Consider the following 17,911-nt stretch of genomic DNA (forward strand, 5'->3'; position numbering starts at 1 on the left):
TGATTGTAGTAACTATTTTTTGACAAATTTATGAAAAAAAAAACCCCAAAACGTATTCACTTTTATTTTACCTACAATATAAAAACATATCTATTTGCGCCAGCACAATATGCCTGTAAAGAAGAAGAATACCATTTTATTCTTTAGACAGAAAAAAAATCCTCATTTGTTTATTTAGGAGTGCAGCCTGTGGCTCATGTCTGCCATGCAAGAGGTTGTAAATGACCATGTAAAAAAAAAAAAAACAAGACAAAAAACCAACGACTGAGTCAAAGTATCATAACTACGTCTGAGCAATATGCCGTACGACTGAGATCTCACTCCCCGGGGGGCCCGTGATGCTGACCTGTATGTTTGACCATGTAATAATCACATCAACAGAAATTGGCTTTCGCACCAGGCGGATTGTTGTCATCTCTTCTTGGTTTTGTTTTTCTTTTGTTTAAAATAATGAAGTTAATCTGCAAATTTGTATTACGCTTAGATACAACCCCTGGCAAAAATTATGGAATCACCGAGCTCTGAGGATGTTCATTCAGTTGTTTACTTTTCTTTAAAAAAAAAAAGCAGATCACAGACGGCATAAAACTAAAGTCATTTCAAATGTCAACTTTCTGGCTTTAGGAAACACTAAAAAAAATCATGAAAACATAATGTACAGCCAGTAACTGTTAATTTTCTAGACCAAACAGGGGGAAAAATTATGGAATCACTCAATTATGAGGAAAAAATTATGGAATCACCCTGTAAATTTTCATTCCCAAAACTAACATCTGCATCAAATAAGATCTGCTTGTTAGTCTGCTTCTAAAAAGGAGTGATCACACCTTGGAGAGCTGTTGCACCAAGTGGACTGACATGAATCATGGCTCCAACACGAGAGCTGTCAATTGAAACAAAGGAGAGGATTATCAAACTCTTAAAAGAGGGTAAATCATCACGCAATGTTGCAAAAGATATTGGTTGTTCACAGTCAGCTGTGTCTAAAATCTGGACCAAATACAAACAACATGGGAAGGTTGTTAAAGGCAAACATACTGGTAGACCAAGGAAGACATCAAAGCGTCAAGACAGGAAACTTAAAACAATATGTCTCCAAAACAGGAAATGCACAACAAAACAAATGAGGAATGGGAGGAAACTGGAGTCAATGTCTGTGACTGAACTGTAAGAAACCACCTAAAGGAAATGGGATTTACATACAGAAAAGCTAAACAATAAAAAGATGAGTGCCTGAAGATAACATGTAAATTTCAACAATCATTGATGATATGGGGCTGCATGTCAGGTAAAGTCACTGGGGAGATGGCTGTCATTACATTATCAATAAATGCCCAAGTGTACATTGAAATTTTGGACACTTTTCTTATTTCATCAATTGAAAGCATGTTTGGGGATGATTAAATTATTTATCAAGATGATAATGAATCCTGCCATAGAGCAAAAACTGTGAAAACATTCCTTGAAAGAAGACGCATAAGGTCAATGTCATGGCCTGCAAATAGTCCGGATCTCAATCCAATTGAAAATCTTTGGTGGAAGTTGAAGAAAATGGTCCATGACAAGGCTCCAACCTGCAAAGCTGATCTGGCAACAGCATTCAGAGAAACGTAGAGCCAGATTGATGGCGAGAACTGTTTGTCACTCATTAAGTCCATGCCTCAGAGACTGCAAGCTGTTACAGAAGCCAGAGGTGGTGCAACAAATACTAGTGATGGATTATAGGAGGGTTCTTTGGCTTGTTTTTCATGATTCCATAATTTTTCCTCAAAATTGAGTGATTCCATAATTTTTCCCCGTTTGGTCTTGAAAAGTAACCGTTACTGGATAGCTATGTTTTCATGATTTTTTTTTAGGGTTTCTTAAAGCCAAAAAGTTGCCATTAGAAATGACTTTAGTTTTGTGCCGTCTGTGATCTGAAACAAAAGTAAACAACTGAAAGAACATCCTCAGAGCCGGGGGAGGTCAGAATTTTTGACAGGGGTTGTACATTTGCTTCTTGTTCAGGAGGTTCCGTCCCTTTATCCCCTTTCATAAACCTCGTAAGGAATTGGTACCACCTCATCCAATGCTTCTACAAAGGTCAAACTCCCATGGAAGTGTAAAATAGGTTTTATTAGGTTTTCAAAATGTAGATTCACATTACTGACCTGAACGAAGGAGAAAAAGAAATGTGCATTACATTCCCAGAAATAAAGTGCATTAAAGTGAAACTACGGCCAAATGGTTCCAATGAGGAAAATGCTTCTGCTAGGCTCGTGTCTGGTAACTTTTGTTATGGTCCTTTATATGCAAGTTGCTCTGTGCGCCATCGATCCTTAAAGGGAACCTGTCAGGTGCAATATGCATCCAGAACCACGAGCAGTTCTGGTTCCATATTGCTAATCCCTGCCTAACCGTCCCAGTCTATGGTAGCATAGATAAAGGGGTCTTTAGAAAAAGTACTGTATTTTTCGGATTATAAGATGCACTTTTCCTCCTAAAAATTTGGGAGGAAAATGGGGGGTGCGTCTTAAAATCCGAATATAGCTTTACCAGGGGGTCCTGTCTGTGCGGCGATTGGGCGGGGTACCTGTGCTTGCGTGCGGGTGGCAGCCGGGTACCTGTGGCTGCGTGCGGGGGGCAGCCGGGTGCCTGTGCGGGCGGCAGTCAGGTGCCTGTGCATGCGGGCGGCAGCCGGGTTTCTGTGCGGGCGGGCAACCGGGTTCCTGTGTGCGGGAGGCAGCTGGCGCCAAGGACAGGTACCTGGCTGCTTACACGCAGGGTGGACGGGCAGCCTGCTGGCTGCCACTCTGTGCGTGCGGCTGTGCAGCAGGTTACCAGTTTGTCCGCGGTACCAGTTTCAAATGATGACGCCGGGAGCGGGCGCGTGCGCAGATTTGCGCACGCGCCGCTCCGGGAGTCAGCGCGTGCGCAGATTGAGCCCTTGGATGAGAGCTCCATCTGCGCATGTGCCGCTCCGGAGGTCACCACGTGCGCAGATGGAGCGCTTGGATGAGAGCTCCATCTGCGCATGCGCCGCTCCGGGAGTCAGCACGTGCGCAGATGGAGCCCTTGGATGAGAGATCCATCTGCGCATGCGCCGCTCCAGGCGCCATCATTTGAACCGGGACCACGGACACTGGGACACTCAATGTACCGGCCTGCTGCACAACTCACCCGTCGCCGCCGCTCGTGCCACCACCACGGACCCCGCGGCTCCTGCCACCACGGACGCCACCGCGGCTGCCACCAGACGCCACCGCACCTGCCACCATGGACCCCGCTGCCACTGCCAGCACAACCTCTGCCTCCTGTGACCCCGCTTCACCACCACTGCTGCCCCCCTCCGGTAAGAGAACACCGGAGTATAAGACGGACCCCATTTTTCTTTTTTTTTTTACCCTTTTTTATGTCTAAATTTGGGGTGCATCTTATAATCCGGTGCGTCTTATAAAGCAAAAAATACGGTATTTCTAAAGATCCCATATGATATGCTAATGAGCGCAGGGACTAATCGCAAGGACGTCCGTTCCCTTGGCTAGTCGGCCCCCTTAGCATATAATCATGGCACTGTGGGCTAACTAACATGCTAAGAAATGCGCAGCGTCAGAGGATGGTCGCACTCAGCTCTTTTGCCACCATGCCAGATGCTGGATTTCGGGTTAGTGTGCACAATCCCGGACTTTCAATCATGCGCACTATGAAGCCGGGTGTACGCGTCCTGGCTTCAAACTTGTGTAGTGCCCATGACCGAAAGTCTGGGATCATGCGCACTGAGCCGAAGTCCAGAGATGGCAGCAGAGAGGTGAGCGCAACCATGCCTGATGCTGCGCATTCATTAGCATGTTAGTACGCCCACAGGGCCATGCATACATGTTAAGAGGGCCGACTAGCCAAGGGAAGTAACGCCCTTGCAACTAGGTGCTGGTCTCATTAGCATATCACATGGGATCTTTAGAAATACTTTTTCTAAAGACCCCTGTATCTGCGATACTATAGGCTGGGATTAGTAATTTGCACCCATTGCGCCCGACAGGTTCCCTTTTAAGAGATTATCCATATTTTACTATGGGCTTAGGAACAAACAGGCTTGTAAATGCCAAAAATTACTGCTGCACTTTACTAGGTTGAAGCAGACGTTGGCATAACCATGTCCTCTTCACCTTTTGCTCTGCAGCTACTGGTGGAGGATGCATCTTGGAGACATCGTCTTCTGCCTTCTTTCTTCATTTTATACAAGTAATGCCAAGAGGGGTGCGCTCTCCTGCTCCTAATCATAAATACAAGAGGTGCCACCAGTATTGTGTGTCAGATAGGAAGCCTGCGGGGTGCTGCTTTGGGCAATGATTGTGGCACGGGAAGATACCGCTGTACAGTCCAAAAACACCATGCAGCATTAGTCAACCATTGGTTGTGATCATAAGAGCCTGCAGTTCAGTCTACCACTTGCATGTAACAGGCCAGAGTGAACCCGGGGCGTAACGCGAACCCGGGGCGAAACGCGAACCTGGGGCAAAACGCGAACCCGGGGCGAAACGCGAACCCGGGGCGAAACACAAACCCGGGGCGAAACACAAACCCGGGGCGAAACACAAACCCGGGGCGAAACACAGACCCGGGGCGAAACACAGACCCGGGGCGAAACACAGACCCGGGGCGAAACACAGACCCGGGGCGAAACACAGACCCCGGACGTAACGTGAACCTCCAGCGCCTATTTTACTAATTTTTAAAGTTTGAACAAAGTTGCACTTTAAACATGAATGTGGAGGAGTGTTTGGATTTTTTCCTTCTCTTTGCTTTGCCTCTACAGTAATGCAATCAACTCATTATAACTATTTCATTATATACAAATTAATAATAAGGCACAAGTAAAACTTTCTCGCTCTTCTGCCAACATTTAAACCACTGGAAATTTTTATTATTTCACCACCAGAGTGTATTCCCTAGGTATAGAATACTTACCGCCCGCCGCCTTCTGATCTCAGCGTCGCTCTGGTCGCCTTCTACTTTTGGTGACCTGCGGAATCACTGGAAGTCACTTCTCAGTGTAAATCTATGAGAACCAGAACGAGGCCTTTATAGACTTAACAATGTGACCATTAGAAGTGACGTCCGGTCAGACAGGAGCTGTGGTCACAAGATGGGACCGGAGCGGCGCTGGGAAAACAGAAGACGGTGACGGGTGAGTTTTCTTCTAGGGGCAGGGAACGGACAAGTGATACCACTCCGGCGGTGAAATAAAAAACAACAACCACACCAGAGTGGTGCTTTAAAGGGTTTATCCAACCTTAAATCGGTAACAAATGTGCCAAATTTGACCCTATAATACAAGAAAATGGTCATACTAGAGAGAGTTCACCAGTGTTTTTAGGGTGGGTGCCCACAGGCCACAGTAGTTTGCGCAGGAGCAAAAACTGCTGCCGAAACGCACAAGGAAAAATTGAAAAGTCCGGCGCTGCAGACGCCTAACACTGAAATATCTGCTGTGTGCACCCATCTGTCACAAGACGTAGTTATGTCAAAGTTTTTCCTGTTCTTTGAACCCCCGTATAGCATTTGATTTGCAAACAAGGGGCTCTTTGGCGTTAAGCATTGATGCCACAAAAAGAAAAAAAGAAGACTCAGTTCATGGACTTCCACTGATTGAAAGTTCTACAAAGCTGGAAGTTCGTCTTGATTTTTTCTGCCCACGGCACGTACCGTAATACCGGCATCGGTGGTAAAGACCAGGAGAACCGCCGAGGCTTCGGCGCTCGGGACAGGGGACAGTACAAGCCCATGTTATTTCAGCACAGCAGCTCAATTATTTTCACAGCCGATATAAAACCTTTTAACGCCGGAATACCTCCCATGCGGATCACAGAGGCGTCCCGCCCAACTTCTACAGTAGTTAAGATTTTAATCATCTTTTCTGGCTAATTCTGCTCATGTCCCAGACGCCAATTCATCGTATTGTAACAACCAGGGTATAATAGATCTCAGACCTTCATCTTAAAGGGGCACTCCGCTTTGGAGAATAAAGAACTCGTTTGTTAGACGTGACAGACATGTGGTTTCCAACTTCTGGCTTTACGGCTGGTGAAAAACTACAACTACTTGCATGCCCGCCAAGCCAAGGACCGTAGATTTGCAACATCTGGAGAGCCATAGGTTGGAAATCATGGAGTTAAGATCTAGAAATAAATGTTAAATCCTTCCCTATCCCCAGAAGAAATTTAGTTCTTGGCTGTTGCTTTAATAGGGGAAGTATTGCTATGAGGAGAGAGTGGCTTTATAGAAATGTAGGTGGCTCAAATGCAGATCGGGTAATCTCCACCTTGTATCATCGGTCTATAAAGAACATTTCAGATATGGGAGCACTTATTCAGCCTGTATCGGTCTCTTGTGCCGTTAGGAGCTTAAATAACCTCCTGCCAAAACTCATGTATGAGGACAGGGTAGAGGAAGTAGTGCCCACTTCTTTCGAGCCACCAGGGCAGTAGCTCAGTCGCCAACTCACTTGCTTTTATTCTGTGACTTGTGGATTCGAATATGAGCTATGAGAGTCTCCTCCTTATAATAACTCCTATCGCACTTGGTGCACTGAAAGGGTTTTGCAGGGGCATGCGTTTCCTCGTGGGAAATTAAAAGGTTCTTGAGGTAGAAGCTCTGGTTGCAATGGGAGCACTTGAAGGGCTTAGTGTTCGAGTGCACTCCCTCATGAGTGATGAGCAGGGTCTGGTCGTTGAAGCTCTTCTCGCAGTGCCGGCACTGGTAGGGCTTGGGCTTTTGGTGGGTTTGCTCATGTACCAATAAGCTGTTACGGTTTGGGAACCATTCGTTGCACTTAGTGCACTGGTGAGGTTTCTCTCCGTTGTGTGTCCTCTTGTGAGCTTGGAAGAGAGTCTCGTCTTTAAAGTTTTTATCGCACTGGTCACACTGGTAGGGTTTGCATTCCTTGTGTTTGCCGCTATGAGCAGCAAGCAGCGACGCCTTCGAGAAACTCTCGTCGCAATACTCGCAAGGGAAGGCAAGTTTTCCAGTGTGGATTCGATGATGGGCTTCCAGGATCATTTGGCTGTTAAACCTTTTCTCACAGTAATTACATTTGAGCGGCTTCTCCTGAAGAGCATCAGCATTCGCTATATTGGGGCCGTTCATTGGAGTTGTGGTCGTTTTGGAGGTTATATTGGGGCCGTTCACTGGAGTTGTGGTAGTTTTGGAGGTTATATTGGGGCCGTTCACTGGAGTTGTGGTAGTTTTGGAGGTTATATTGGGGCCGTTCACTGGAGTTGTGGTAGTTTTGGAGGTTTCGGTATTTACCGAGCTCGTTTTCGGAGAAGTTTCACTAGCCTGCTTGTCTGTGGCACTGGCGTTGGTGACAGGCGTTGTCGCCGTTTCTGAGGCCTTGCTACCCGTCAAGCTTGTGTTCGCAGCCACTTCTCCAGCTTGCTTGCTAGTTCCATTGTAATCAGTCTTTGGAGTCGCAACCACTTCAGAAGGATCATCATCATCCATCGAGCTGGTATCCGAGGCACTACTCACCTTCGCTCTTCTCTTTTTTCTTGAGCCTTTTCTTTTGTTTCTCGAGCTTGTTTTAGTTTTTTTGCTTGATTTTGAAGTGGAGCCTCTGGAGGATGGTTTGCTGGTTGTCTTCAGTGGAACCATATTTTCCGCACCCTGCGACTTGCTCACTGTAGTTCGGGAATGTTTCCATCTATGTACAATCAATTCCGATTTATAAGAGAAGGTTTCGTTACAAAGTTCACACTTGTGGGGCTTGACTCCACTGTGGGTCCTGATGTGGGCTTCCAGGGCAGAGTTGTATTTGTAACATTTATCACAATGGGGGCAATACAGCTTCTTAAACCATCTGCCGGTTCTAGAGTTTGGAAGGGAATCCTCTTCTTTTTCATTCAAACCACCGTTTTCGTTTGTCTGGGTTTTGTCTTGTTCAGGCGGTCGGGGCCTTTTGGCGGGCAACTTTTCGGGATTTTCCGGCTCTTTAGGTAACGCAGAATGAGCCTCCTGTAACACAGCAGCTCTGGTCCTCATACGGTGACCAACAGAAGACTTCTTGTCGCTGGTCTCAATCACTGTGACAAAGAAAATAAGTCATTAATAAGTCAGAGCTCTCACATAGGGGTTTTTTTTTTTTTGTTTGTTTTTTTTAAGAATTGTCCTGAAGGTATCATAATTAAGGCAAAAAAACATGGACATTGTAGACACTTACTATCCATCTGCAGAACGGCTTTTACCCCCCTTGATAATGCCGCCACTATGGTCTTTCCTCGAATAGATATTTTTCCCATTGATAATGTGGTATAAGGGCTTGGTTTAGTGCTGAATGACACCATTAATTTTACCATATAATGTACCAAAAAATGGGAAACAAGTTACCAAATGAGCAGAGAACTTTGTTAACTCTGTCCCATATATATCTATATCTATACAGTGCCTTGCGAAAGTATTCCCCTTTGAATTTTTCAACCATTTCCCACATTTCAGGCTTTAAACATAAAGATAAAAAATTTACATTTTATGGTGAATAATCAACAAGTGGACACAATTGTGAAGTTGAACGAAATTTTTTGCTTATTTTGAACTTTTATAAAAAATACTAAACTGAAAATTGGGGCGTGCAATATTATTCATCCCCTGTGTCTTAATTTGTAAACAGCTGGAGCTGAGTGAGGTTGGATGGAGGTGTTTGTGAACAGCAGTTTTCAGCTCTTTCCACAGATTTTCGATTGGGTTCAGGTCTGGACTGTGACTTGGCCATTCTAACACCTGGATACGGTTATTTGTGAACCATTCCATTGTAGATTTTGCTTTATGTTTGGGATCATTGTCTTGTTGGAAGACAAATCTCCGTCCCAGTCTCAGGTCTTTTGCAGACTCCAACAGGTTTTCTTCAAGAATGGTCCTGTATTTGGCTCCATTCATCTTCCCATCAGTTTTAACCATCTTCCCTGTCCCTGCTGAAGAAAAGCAGGCTCAAACCATGATGCTGCCACCACCATGTTTGACAGTGGGGATGCTGTGTTCAGGGTGATGAGCTGTGCTGCTTTTACGTCAAACATATCGTTTGGCATAGTGCCCAAAAAGTTTGATTTTGGTTTCATCTGAGCAGAGCACCTTCTTCCACATGTTTGGTATCTCCCAGGTGGCTTGTGGCAAACTTTAAACAACACTTTTTATGGATATCTTTGAGAAATGGCTTTCTCCTTGCCACTCTTCCATAAAGGCCAGATTTGTGCAGTGTACGACTGATTGTTGTCCTATGGACAGACTCTCCCACCTCAGCTGTAGATCTCTGCAGATCATCCAGAGGGATCATGGGCCTCTTAGCTGCATCTATTCTCTGATCAGTCTTCTCCTTGTGTAAGGTGACAGTTTGGATGGACGGCTGGGTCTTGGTAGATTTGCAGGGGTATGATACTCCTTCCATTTCAATATGATCGCTTGCACAGTGCTCCTTGGGATGTTTCAAGTTGTGGAAATCTTTTTGTAACCAAATCCGGCTTTAAACTTCTCCACAACAGTATCACGGACCTGCCTGTTGTGTTCCTTGGTCTTCATGATGCTCTCTGCGCTTTACACAGAACACTGAGACTATCACAGAGCAGGTGCATTTATACGGAGACTTGATTACACACAGGGGATTATATTTATCATCATCAGTCATTTAGGACGACATTGGATCATTCAGAGATCCTCAATGAACGTCTGGAGTGAGTTTGCTGCACTGAAAGTAAAGGGGATGAATAATATTGCATGCTGCAATTCTCAGTTTATTCTTTTTTACAAAAGTTTACAATAAGAAATAGATTTCGTTCACCTTCACAATTGTGTCACTTGTTGTTGATTCTTCACCAGAACATTAAAATTTGTATCTTTATATTTGAAGCCTGAAATGTGGGAAAAGGTTGAAAAACTCAACCTTTTCCCACATATATATATTGTACATACAGTGCTGGCGAAAAGTATTGGCACCCCTGCAATTCTGTCAGATAATACTCAGTTTCTTCCTGAAAATGATTGCAATCACAAATCCTTTGGTATTATTATCTTCATTTAATTTGTCTTCAATGAAAAAAAAAAAAAATTGTCATAAAGCCAAATTGGATATAATTCCACACCAAACATAAAAAAGGGGGTGGACAAAAGTATTGGCACTGTGTGAAAAATCCTGTGATGCTTCTGTAATTTGTGTAATAACAGCGCCTGTAACTTACCTGTGGCACCTAACAGGTGCTGGCAATAATAAATCACACTTGCAGCCAGTGACAGGGAGTAAAGTTGACTCAGCCTCTGTCCTGTGTCCTTGTGTGCACCACATTCAGCATGGAGAAAAGAAAGAAGACCAAAGAACTGTCTGAGGACTTGAAACTCCAAACTGTGAGGACGCATGAGCAATCTCAAGGCTACAAATCCATCTCCAATGACCTGAAAGTTCCTGTGGCTACGGTGCGCAGTGTCATCAAGAAGTGTAAAGCCCATGGCACTGTGGCTAACCTCCCTAGATGTGGAAGGAAAAGAAAAACTGACGAGAGATTTCAACGCAAGATTGTGCGGATGGTGGATAAAGAACCTCGACTAACATCCAAACAAGTTCAAGCTGCCCTGCAGTCCGAGGGCACAACAGTGTCACCCATTACTATCCATCGGCGTCTGAATGAAAAGGGACTGTATGGTAGGATACCCAGGAAGACCCCACTTCTTACCCCGAGACATAAAAAAGACAGGCTGGAGTTTGCCAAAACTTACCTGAGAAAGCCTAAAACGTTTTGGAAAAATGTTCTCTGGTCAGATGAGACAAAAGTAGAGCTTTTTGGGAAAAGCCATCAACATAGAGTTTCCAGGAAAAAAAAAAGAGGCATTCAAAGAAAAAAAACACGGTCCCTACAGTCAAACATGGCGGAGGTTCCCTGATGTTTTGGGGTTGCTTTGCTGCCTCTGGCACTGGACTGCTTGACCATGTGCATGGCATTATGAAGTCTGAAGACTACCAACAAATTTTGCAGCATAATGTAGGGCCCAGTGTGAGAAAGCTGGGTCTCCCTCAGAGGTCATGGGTCTTCCAGCAGGACAATGACCCAAAACACACTTCAAAAAGCCCTAGACAATGGTGTGAGAGAAAGCACTGGAGACTCCTAAAGTGGCCAGCAATGACTCCAGACCTGAACCCCATAGAACACCTGTGGAGAGATCACAAAATGGCAGTTTGGAGAAGGCACCCTTCAAATCTCAGGACCTGGAGCAGTTTGCCAAAGAAGAATGGTCTAAAATTCCTGCAGAGCATTGTAAGAAGCTCATTGATGGTTACCGGAAGCGGTTGTTCTCAGTTATTTTGGCTAAAGGTTGTGCAACCAAGTATTAGGCTAAGGGTGCCAATACTTTTGTCTGGCCCATTTTTGAAGTTCTGTGTGAAATGATCAATGATTTGATTTTTGTTTCATTCTCTATAGTGTTTTTTCATTGCAAGCAAAATAAATGAAGATAATACCAAAGAATTTGTGATTGCAATCATTTACAGGAAGAAACTGAGTATTCTCTGACAGAATTGCAGGGGTGCCAATACTTTTGGCCAGCACTGTGTATATTTTATATATATATATATATATATATATATATATATATATATATAGAGAGAGAGAGAGAGAGAGAGATATAATATATATATATATATATACATATATATATATACATACACATACACACACACATATATACACACATATATAAACTATTTGGTTTAATGACCCCTTTCTTTGTGAATTATAACTTTTTTGTACTTTTTGATCAACGCTAATTTTTATTTTTTTATGAGCTGTAGTTTTTATTGCTACCATTTTGGGATCCATACGACTTTGTGATGACTATTATTTATTTCTTTTTTTTTTTTTGAAAGGTGAGGTGACCTGAACAAAAAAACCAACCAAATTGTGCAATTTTTATTTTTTGCATTTTGATCGTGCGAGCTAAATAGGTTTCGTATTTTTCTTTTTTCTGATTATAAGATCCACTTTTCCTCCCAAAAATTTGGGAGGAAAATGAGGGGTGCGTCTTATAAGCGAAATGTATCTTACCGGGAGGTGGAGAATGGTCACAGGAGGCTGCGGGCATTGCACTGTGCTGAGGGCGGTACGGCAGGGGCCATCCTGAAAATGTCTGCAGTGTGGGCTTCAAATAATGGCGCCCGGAGTCGGCGCGTGCGCAAATGGAGCTCTTGGCTCAAGATCTCATCTGCGCACGCGCCACCTCCAGCCTATTGATGTCCTAGCAGCCGACTTAAGGAAAATGGTGGCATATCAGGCCCATCATTGAACCAATAGCTCAATCTGCGCACGCGCTGATTCCGGGCACCATTTTCCTTATGTCCACTGCTGGGAGATCAATGGGCTGGAGGCGGCGCATGCGCAGATGAGATCTTAAGCCGAGAGCCACATTTGCGCATGTTCTGACAGTTTCTGTAACACCCGCTGCACCGCCTGCAGCATTTACCTACTCCACCATCACCCCTGCCTCCTCTGACCCTACTCCACCACCACCCCTGCCTCATGGGACCCTACTCCACCACCGCCCCTGCCTCCTGTGACCATAACTCCACCACCGCCCTTGCCTCCTGTGACCCTACTCCACCACCACCCCTGTGACCCTACTCCACCACCTCCCCTACCTCCTGTGACCCTACTCCACCACCACCCCTGCCTCCTGTTACCCTACTCCATCACTACCCCTGGCTCTTGTGACCCTACTCCACCACCACCCCTGCCTCCTGTGACCCTACTCCACCACCTCCCCTGCCTCCTGTGACCCTACTCCACCACCTCCCCTGCCTCCTGTGACCCTACTCCACCACCTCCCCTGCCTCCTGTGACCCTACTCCACCACCTCCCCTGCCTCCTGTGACCCTACTCCACCACCTCCCCTGCCTCCTGTGACCCTACTCCACCACCTCCCCTGCCTCCTGTGACCCTACTCCACCACCTCCCCTGCCTCCTGTGACCCTACTCCACTATTGCTGCTGGGAGTAAGGGCACCACAAAATTATAAGACAGAACCCTTTTTTGTTTTAACCTTTTTTCTCTAAATTCGGGTGCCTCTTATAATCTGGTGCGTCCTATTAAAACAAAAATTACGGTATATATTTATAAGTCCTGACAATGATCGCGATGGCAGATATGCACTAAACCTTTCATATTTGTTGATTTTCTACAAATCTTGTACAAGATGGTAAAATAAAGCAAAAAAAAACAACAAAACAGAATGAAGAAAGGCGACATCTGATAAGTGCATTCCACCTTGTGTAACAGGTACAGAGGGCGATGGCGTGCGGGGGGCTGTTGCTTTGACGGCTGGGGGTTTGCTCTGCATCCATGATAATATAATGGGCACCTTATAACCTGGAATAGAAGAAACAATTGCAAGTAAAAACTTGGTGTAAAAAGTACGACATTTTTCAATCTCATATATAAAAATATCATGGAAACGTCTAATATACTTTTCAGGATCTCTGCTTGCAGTCAGTGACTTTGAGAACTCGTCCTCTTTATAGGCAAAAGCTGAAAGTCTAACTTTTGTAGAAGAAATGTTTCCCATACTTATCGAAATCTGGATTCCAGCAACAAAACAGCTCAATCCAGAAGACCGTAAGGTGAAATAACCCCGGTGAGTGCAAATACGGGGAAACCAAACGTGTACAGTTTGTTTGTATTTTTACTGTTTTAGTGATTTTTTATGTTTTGCGTCGACCATAACTTTATTTCTCCATCGATAAGTTGCAATTTCCTCAATTGGATACAACGAGAAAATCTGGAATCCACTAATTGAGAAAGGCAGAAAGTAAAATGCAGCTTTTATATCCGACTAATCTCTCTCTATATAGGGGACACCAGGGCTGTGGAGTCTGAGTCGGTATAAAATGCACCGAGTCCGACTCCTAAAATATATAATATATTGCGTACAGTAGTTTAATGTATAATGTGCTGAATATTTTTTCATAGGAATTTGGGAAAGTTATGAAATGTCCTATAAATGTCTGTTCTATTCCTGATCTAAGGCTGCATTTACACACAGCTTTTTTGCTGCGTTTTTTGAGGATACGTTTTTCAGCTGCAAAAGCAGATCAGCTTTTTAAAAAACTGCATCACCTGAAAGGTTTTTGAGCTCATACATAATGTTTTCAATAGCAAAAGCAGATTAGAAAAACGACGCACAATCTGACATGCTCATTCTTTGTGAGGATCTGTTTTTGAGGCCTCCAGTTTCTCCAGGCCTTAGTGGAAAAAGTTCTGCAAGATTACGAACTCAAAAAAGAGCAGGTTCTTGCTATTGTAACAGACAATGCTTCAAATATGAGAAGTACAATTAAACTGATGAATGAGTGATGAACAACAGCTAGAAGAACATTTAGGATTCAGTATGTGTGAGATGGAGCCACAGCGCTGTTCATTTAACTGAGGAACAAACAGATATTACAACAGAAGAACAGCAAAATGATACTTTAGAAATAGATGATCTTGTTAAAGCTGCTAGAAAACACTTTCCTATTCATCACATGCGCTGTGTTGTGCACACGCTGCAGCTGGCAATAAGAGATAGTCTGCAGGAGGGACATTCTGGAAATCTGATTGGAAAAGTGAGGAAATTGGTTATTGCCGCCAGAACCCCTAAAATTGATTCCATCTTGAAGAGACATGTTGGGAAAGGGGCAATTGTCGATCAAGCCACTCGGTGGGGCAGCACTTATTTAATGATTGAGCAATTGCTTGAACTAAAACCATTTCTTATAGATATGGTGAACCCTCAAGTAACCGTAAATGAAGGTCAATGGACACAGATGGCTGAATTGAAGGAATTGCTTAATCACCCATTTACCGTGACTAAAAAATTACAAGCTGAGGATTTAACTCCTGTCATTTTCATAAGGAAGTGGTAGAACTTGCTATTTTGCCTGTCCCACAGAGGAGGTTTAATTGCATTTCTGCTTCAGTGAAACAGAGAGACACAGCTATTGGAAAATAAAATTCTTCTGGCAGCTGTTTATGTGGACCCAAGTCATCGTATACTGCTTGATGATCAACAGCTTACTAAAGGAAAAGAAGGTCTGACTGAGGTAGCAGTTAGGATGAGCGGCTACAGGACTGCCAGGCGCAAGAGGACTTGGGTTCTAAAGTTGTATTCCAATAAATAGAACATAAAATATATCTAAATATCTTGATTATTGTATCATAAAAATGATTAAATGTCTGATTTTCACATTGTACTACAATAAACTTTTCACTTAAACATAAGCAATATATGTGGGAGTCTTGAGTCGTGGAGTCGGTGCAAGGGAAATTGAGGAGTCGGAGTCGCAGGTTTGGCTTACCATCTCCACAGCCCGGGTAACGATGGAACTTTGGTGGCCTAACGGAGACCACAATAGGTCCTACAGGGGGCTCCTGCTCAGCTCTCACGTCATCAGGGTCAGACATTGCGGTTATTATCTGCACAAATGGTGACGGGGCCTCCATACACAATAGATGGCCCACCGAGCCATCGGATGACCGCCACCTCGGCCAACTCTCGATCCTGTGTTCTCTACGAGTCTCCTATGACGGCGGGTTACTTTGCCGAGAACAAAAAGATGGACACTGCGAAATTGGAGACGGTCCAGATAATTGTTGGAGGAGATGGGGGCTGCCATACTTATTACTTATTAGACTGTTGGCTGAGCCCACTGATACCGAAGGTGCCATGGCTGACATTAGTCTAATGTGTAAGAGGGGGAATAAAAGGAAGATAGATTGGATAGAAGTGAGCTAGCCATAAAAAAATGGAAGTCCAGCACTAAAGACCCAAGCTTTAAGCCAATCTGACAGCTATAGCGGACAGCTGGGGTTGAGAACGAGGACATACAGGTGTGCCAAACCAGAAAAACAGTCAAAGCTGTTGCTATAAAGAAGAAACGCTAGGCACCCAAATAGGTAAAAACAGGCGTGTAGAAGTGACATTCCGTGAGTGAAACGGCAGCTGTCGTCCCTGCTCCAGCATCCTCCTTTTTTCCTCTTGTCCGGATGCAATAAAGGACTGTTTTTGCCTACTTGGGTGCATGCCTACCATTTTTTTTCTTTCTTCTGATAGCAACCGCTTTGGATATAAGTGAATCTTGGAGCTTCCGAAATATCGAAGAAACCATTGAATGCTGCAATTTTTTTTCTCATGCAGACATTCTGTGCTTGGGGTAAGAAAAAACCCCCCAAACAGCTGTAATGAATAACACTGGTCACAGGCAGCACTTGGGCCAAAAATACGGTCTTGTGAAAGTAGCTTCATGCACTCAAAGAAATCCATTGAGGTTTACTGTTTAGGTTGAAAAGTTTAGTTATTTAGAAACAGCACAATAGATAATTGAAGAGGAGGGGAAAGCATCTACAGTATCAGAGAGGGCAGAGAACAGGCTGCAGATAGGCAGGAAAGTAACTAAAGTTACAACATCCGAGCTGCTGAAGGCCGTGGAACTTACAGCCAACAATACAATGATGAGAAAGAAGGGAATTTTGTTTACTTACCGTAAATTCCTTTTCTTCTAGCTCCAATTGGGAGACCCAGACAATTGGGTGTATAGCTACTGCCTCCGGAGGCCACACAAAGTACTACACTTAAAAGTGTAAGGCCCCTCCCCTTCTGGCTATACACCCCCCCGTGGGATCACGGGCTCCTCAGTTTTAGTGCAAAAGCAAGAAGGAGGAAAGCCAATAACTGTTTTAAATACAAATTCAACCCGAGAAACAACCTCGGAGAACTGAACTGTTCAACATGAACAACATGTGCACCCGAAAAAAAACAAACTTCCTAAGAAAACAGGGCGGGTGCTGGGTCTCCCAATTGGAGCTAGAAGAAAAGGAATTTACGGTAAGTAAACAAAATTCCCTTCTTCTTTGTCGCTCCTAATTGGGAGACCCAGACAATTGGGGCGTCCAAAAGCAGTCCCTGGGTGGGTAAAAGAATACCTCGTGATAGGGCCGTCAAACAGCCCTTTCCTACAGGTGAGCCACCGCCGCCTGAAGGACTTGTCTACCTAGGCCGGCATCCGCCGAAGCGTAGGTATGCACCTGATAATGCTTGGTAAAAGTGTGCAGACTCGACCAGGTAGCCGCCTGGCACACCTGCTGAGCCGTAGCCTGGTGCCGTAATGCCCAGGACGCACCCACGGCTCTGGTAGAATGGGCCTTCAGTCCTGATGGAATCAGAAGCCCAGCAGAACGGTAGGTGTGAAGAATTGGTTCCTTGATCCAACGCGCAAGGGTGGATTTGGAAGCTTGCGACCCTTTACGCTGACCAGCGACAAGGACAAAGAGTGCATCCGAGCGGCGCAGAGGCGCCGTGCGGGAAATGCAGATCCTGAGTGCTCTCACCAGATCCAATAAATGCAAACCTTTTTCAAATTGGTGAACTGGATGCGGACACAAAGACGGTAAAGTGATCTCTTGATTGAGATGAAAGGAAGATACCACCTTGGGAAGAAATTCTGGAATTGGACGCAGAACTACCTTGTCCTGGTGAAACACCAGGAATGGAGATCTGCATGATAACGCCGCCAGCTCGGACACTCTCCGAAGAGACGTGACCGCCACTAGAAAGGCCACTTTCTGTGAAAGACGAGAAAGGGAAACCTCCTTCATAGGCTCGAAAGGCGGCTTTTGGAGAGAAATTAGAACCTTGTTCAGGTCCCAGGGCTCCAACGGCCGCTTGTAAGGGGGGACGATATGACAAACCCCTTGCAGGAACGTGCGTACCTGAGGAAGTCGCGCCAGGCGTTTCTGAAAAAATACGGATAGCGCGGAGACTTGACCCTTAAGGGAGCCAAGCGACAAACCTTTTTCCAACCCAGACTGCAGGAAGGAAAGAAAAGTAGGCAATGCAAAAGGCCAGGGAGAAACTCCCTGAGCAGAGCACC

General features: G+C 44.7%; 1 protein-coding gene across 1 annotated transcript in view; it reads right to left on the reverse strand.

Annotated features, from left to right (window-relative positions):
* Positions 1-630: 630 nt before the first annotated feature.
* LOC142243667 (uncharacterized) overlaps positions 631-17,911 on the reverse strand; it is a 30,586-nt gene continuing 13,305 nt past the window's right edge. Inside the window, exons 3-4 of the mRNA XM_075315799.1 lie at positions 13,272-13,373; positions 631-8,060 (exon numbers count right to left, since the gene is read on the reverse strand). Coding sequence (XP_075171914.1) covers positions 6,481-8,060; positions 13,272-13,373 — 1,682 coding nt within the window. The 3' untranslated portion in view covers positions 631-6,480. The remainder of the gene's footprint in view (positions 8,061-13,271; positions 13,374-17,911) is intronic.

Source organism: Anomaloglossus baeobatrachus, chromosome 6, assembly GCF_048569485.1.
Source record: "Anomaloglossus baeobatrachus isolate aAnoBae1 chromosome 6, aAnoBae1.hap1, whole genome shotgun sequence".
NCBI classification, from domain to species: Eukaryota; Metazoa; Chordata; class Amphibia; order Anura; family Aromobatidae; genus Anomaloglossus; species Anomaloglossus baeobatrachus.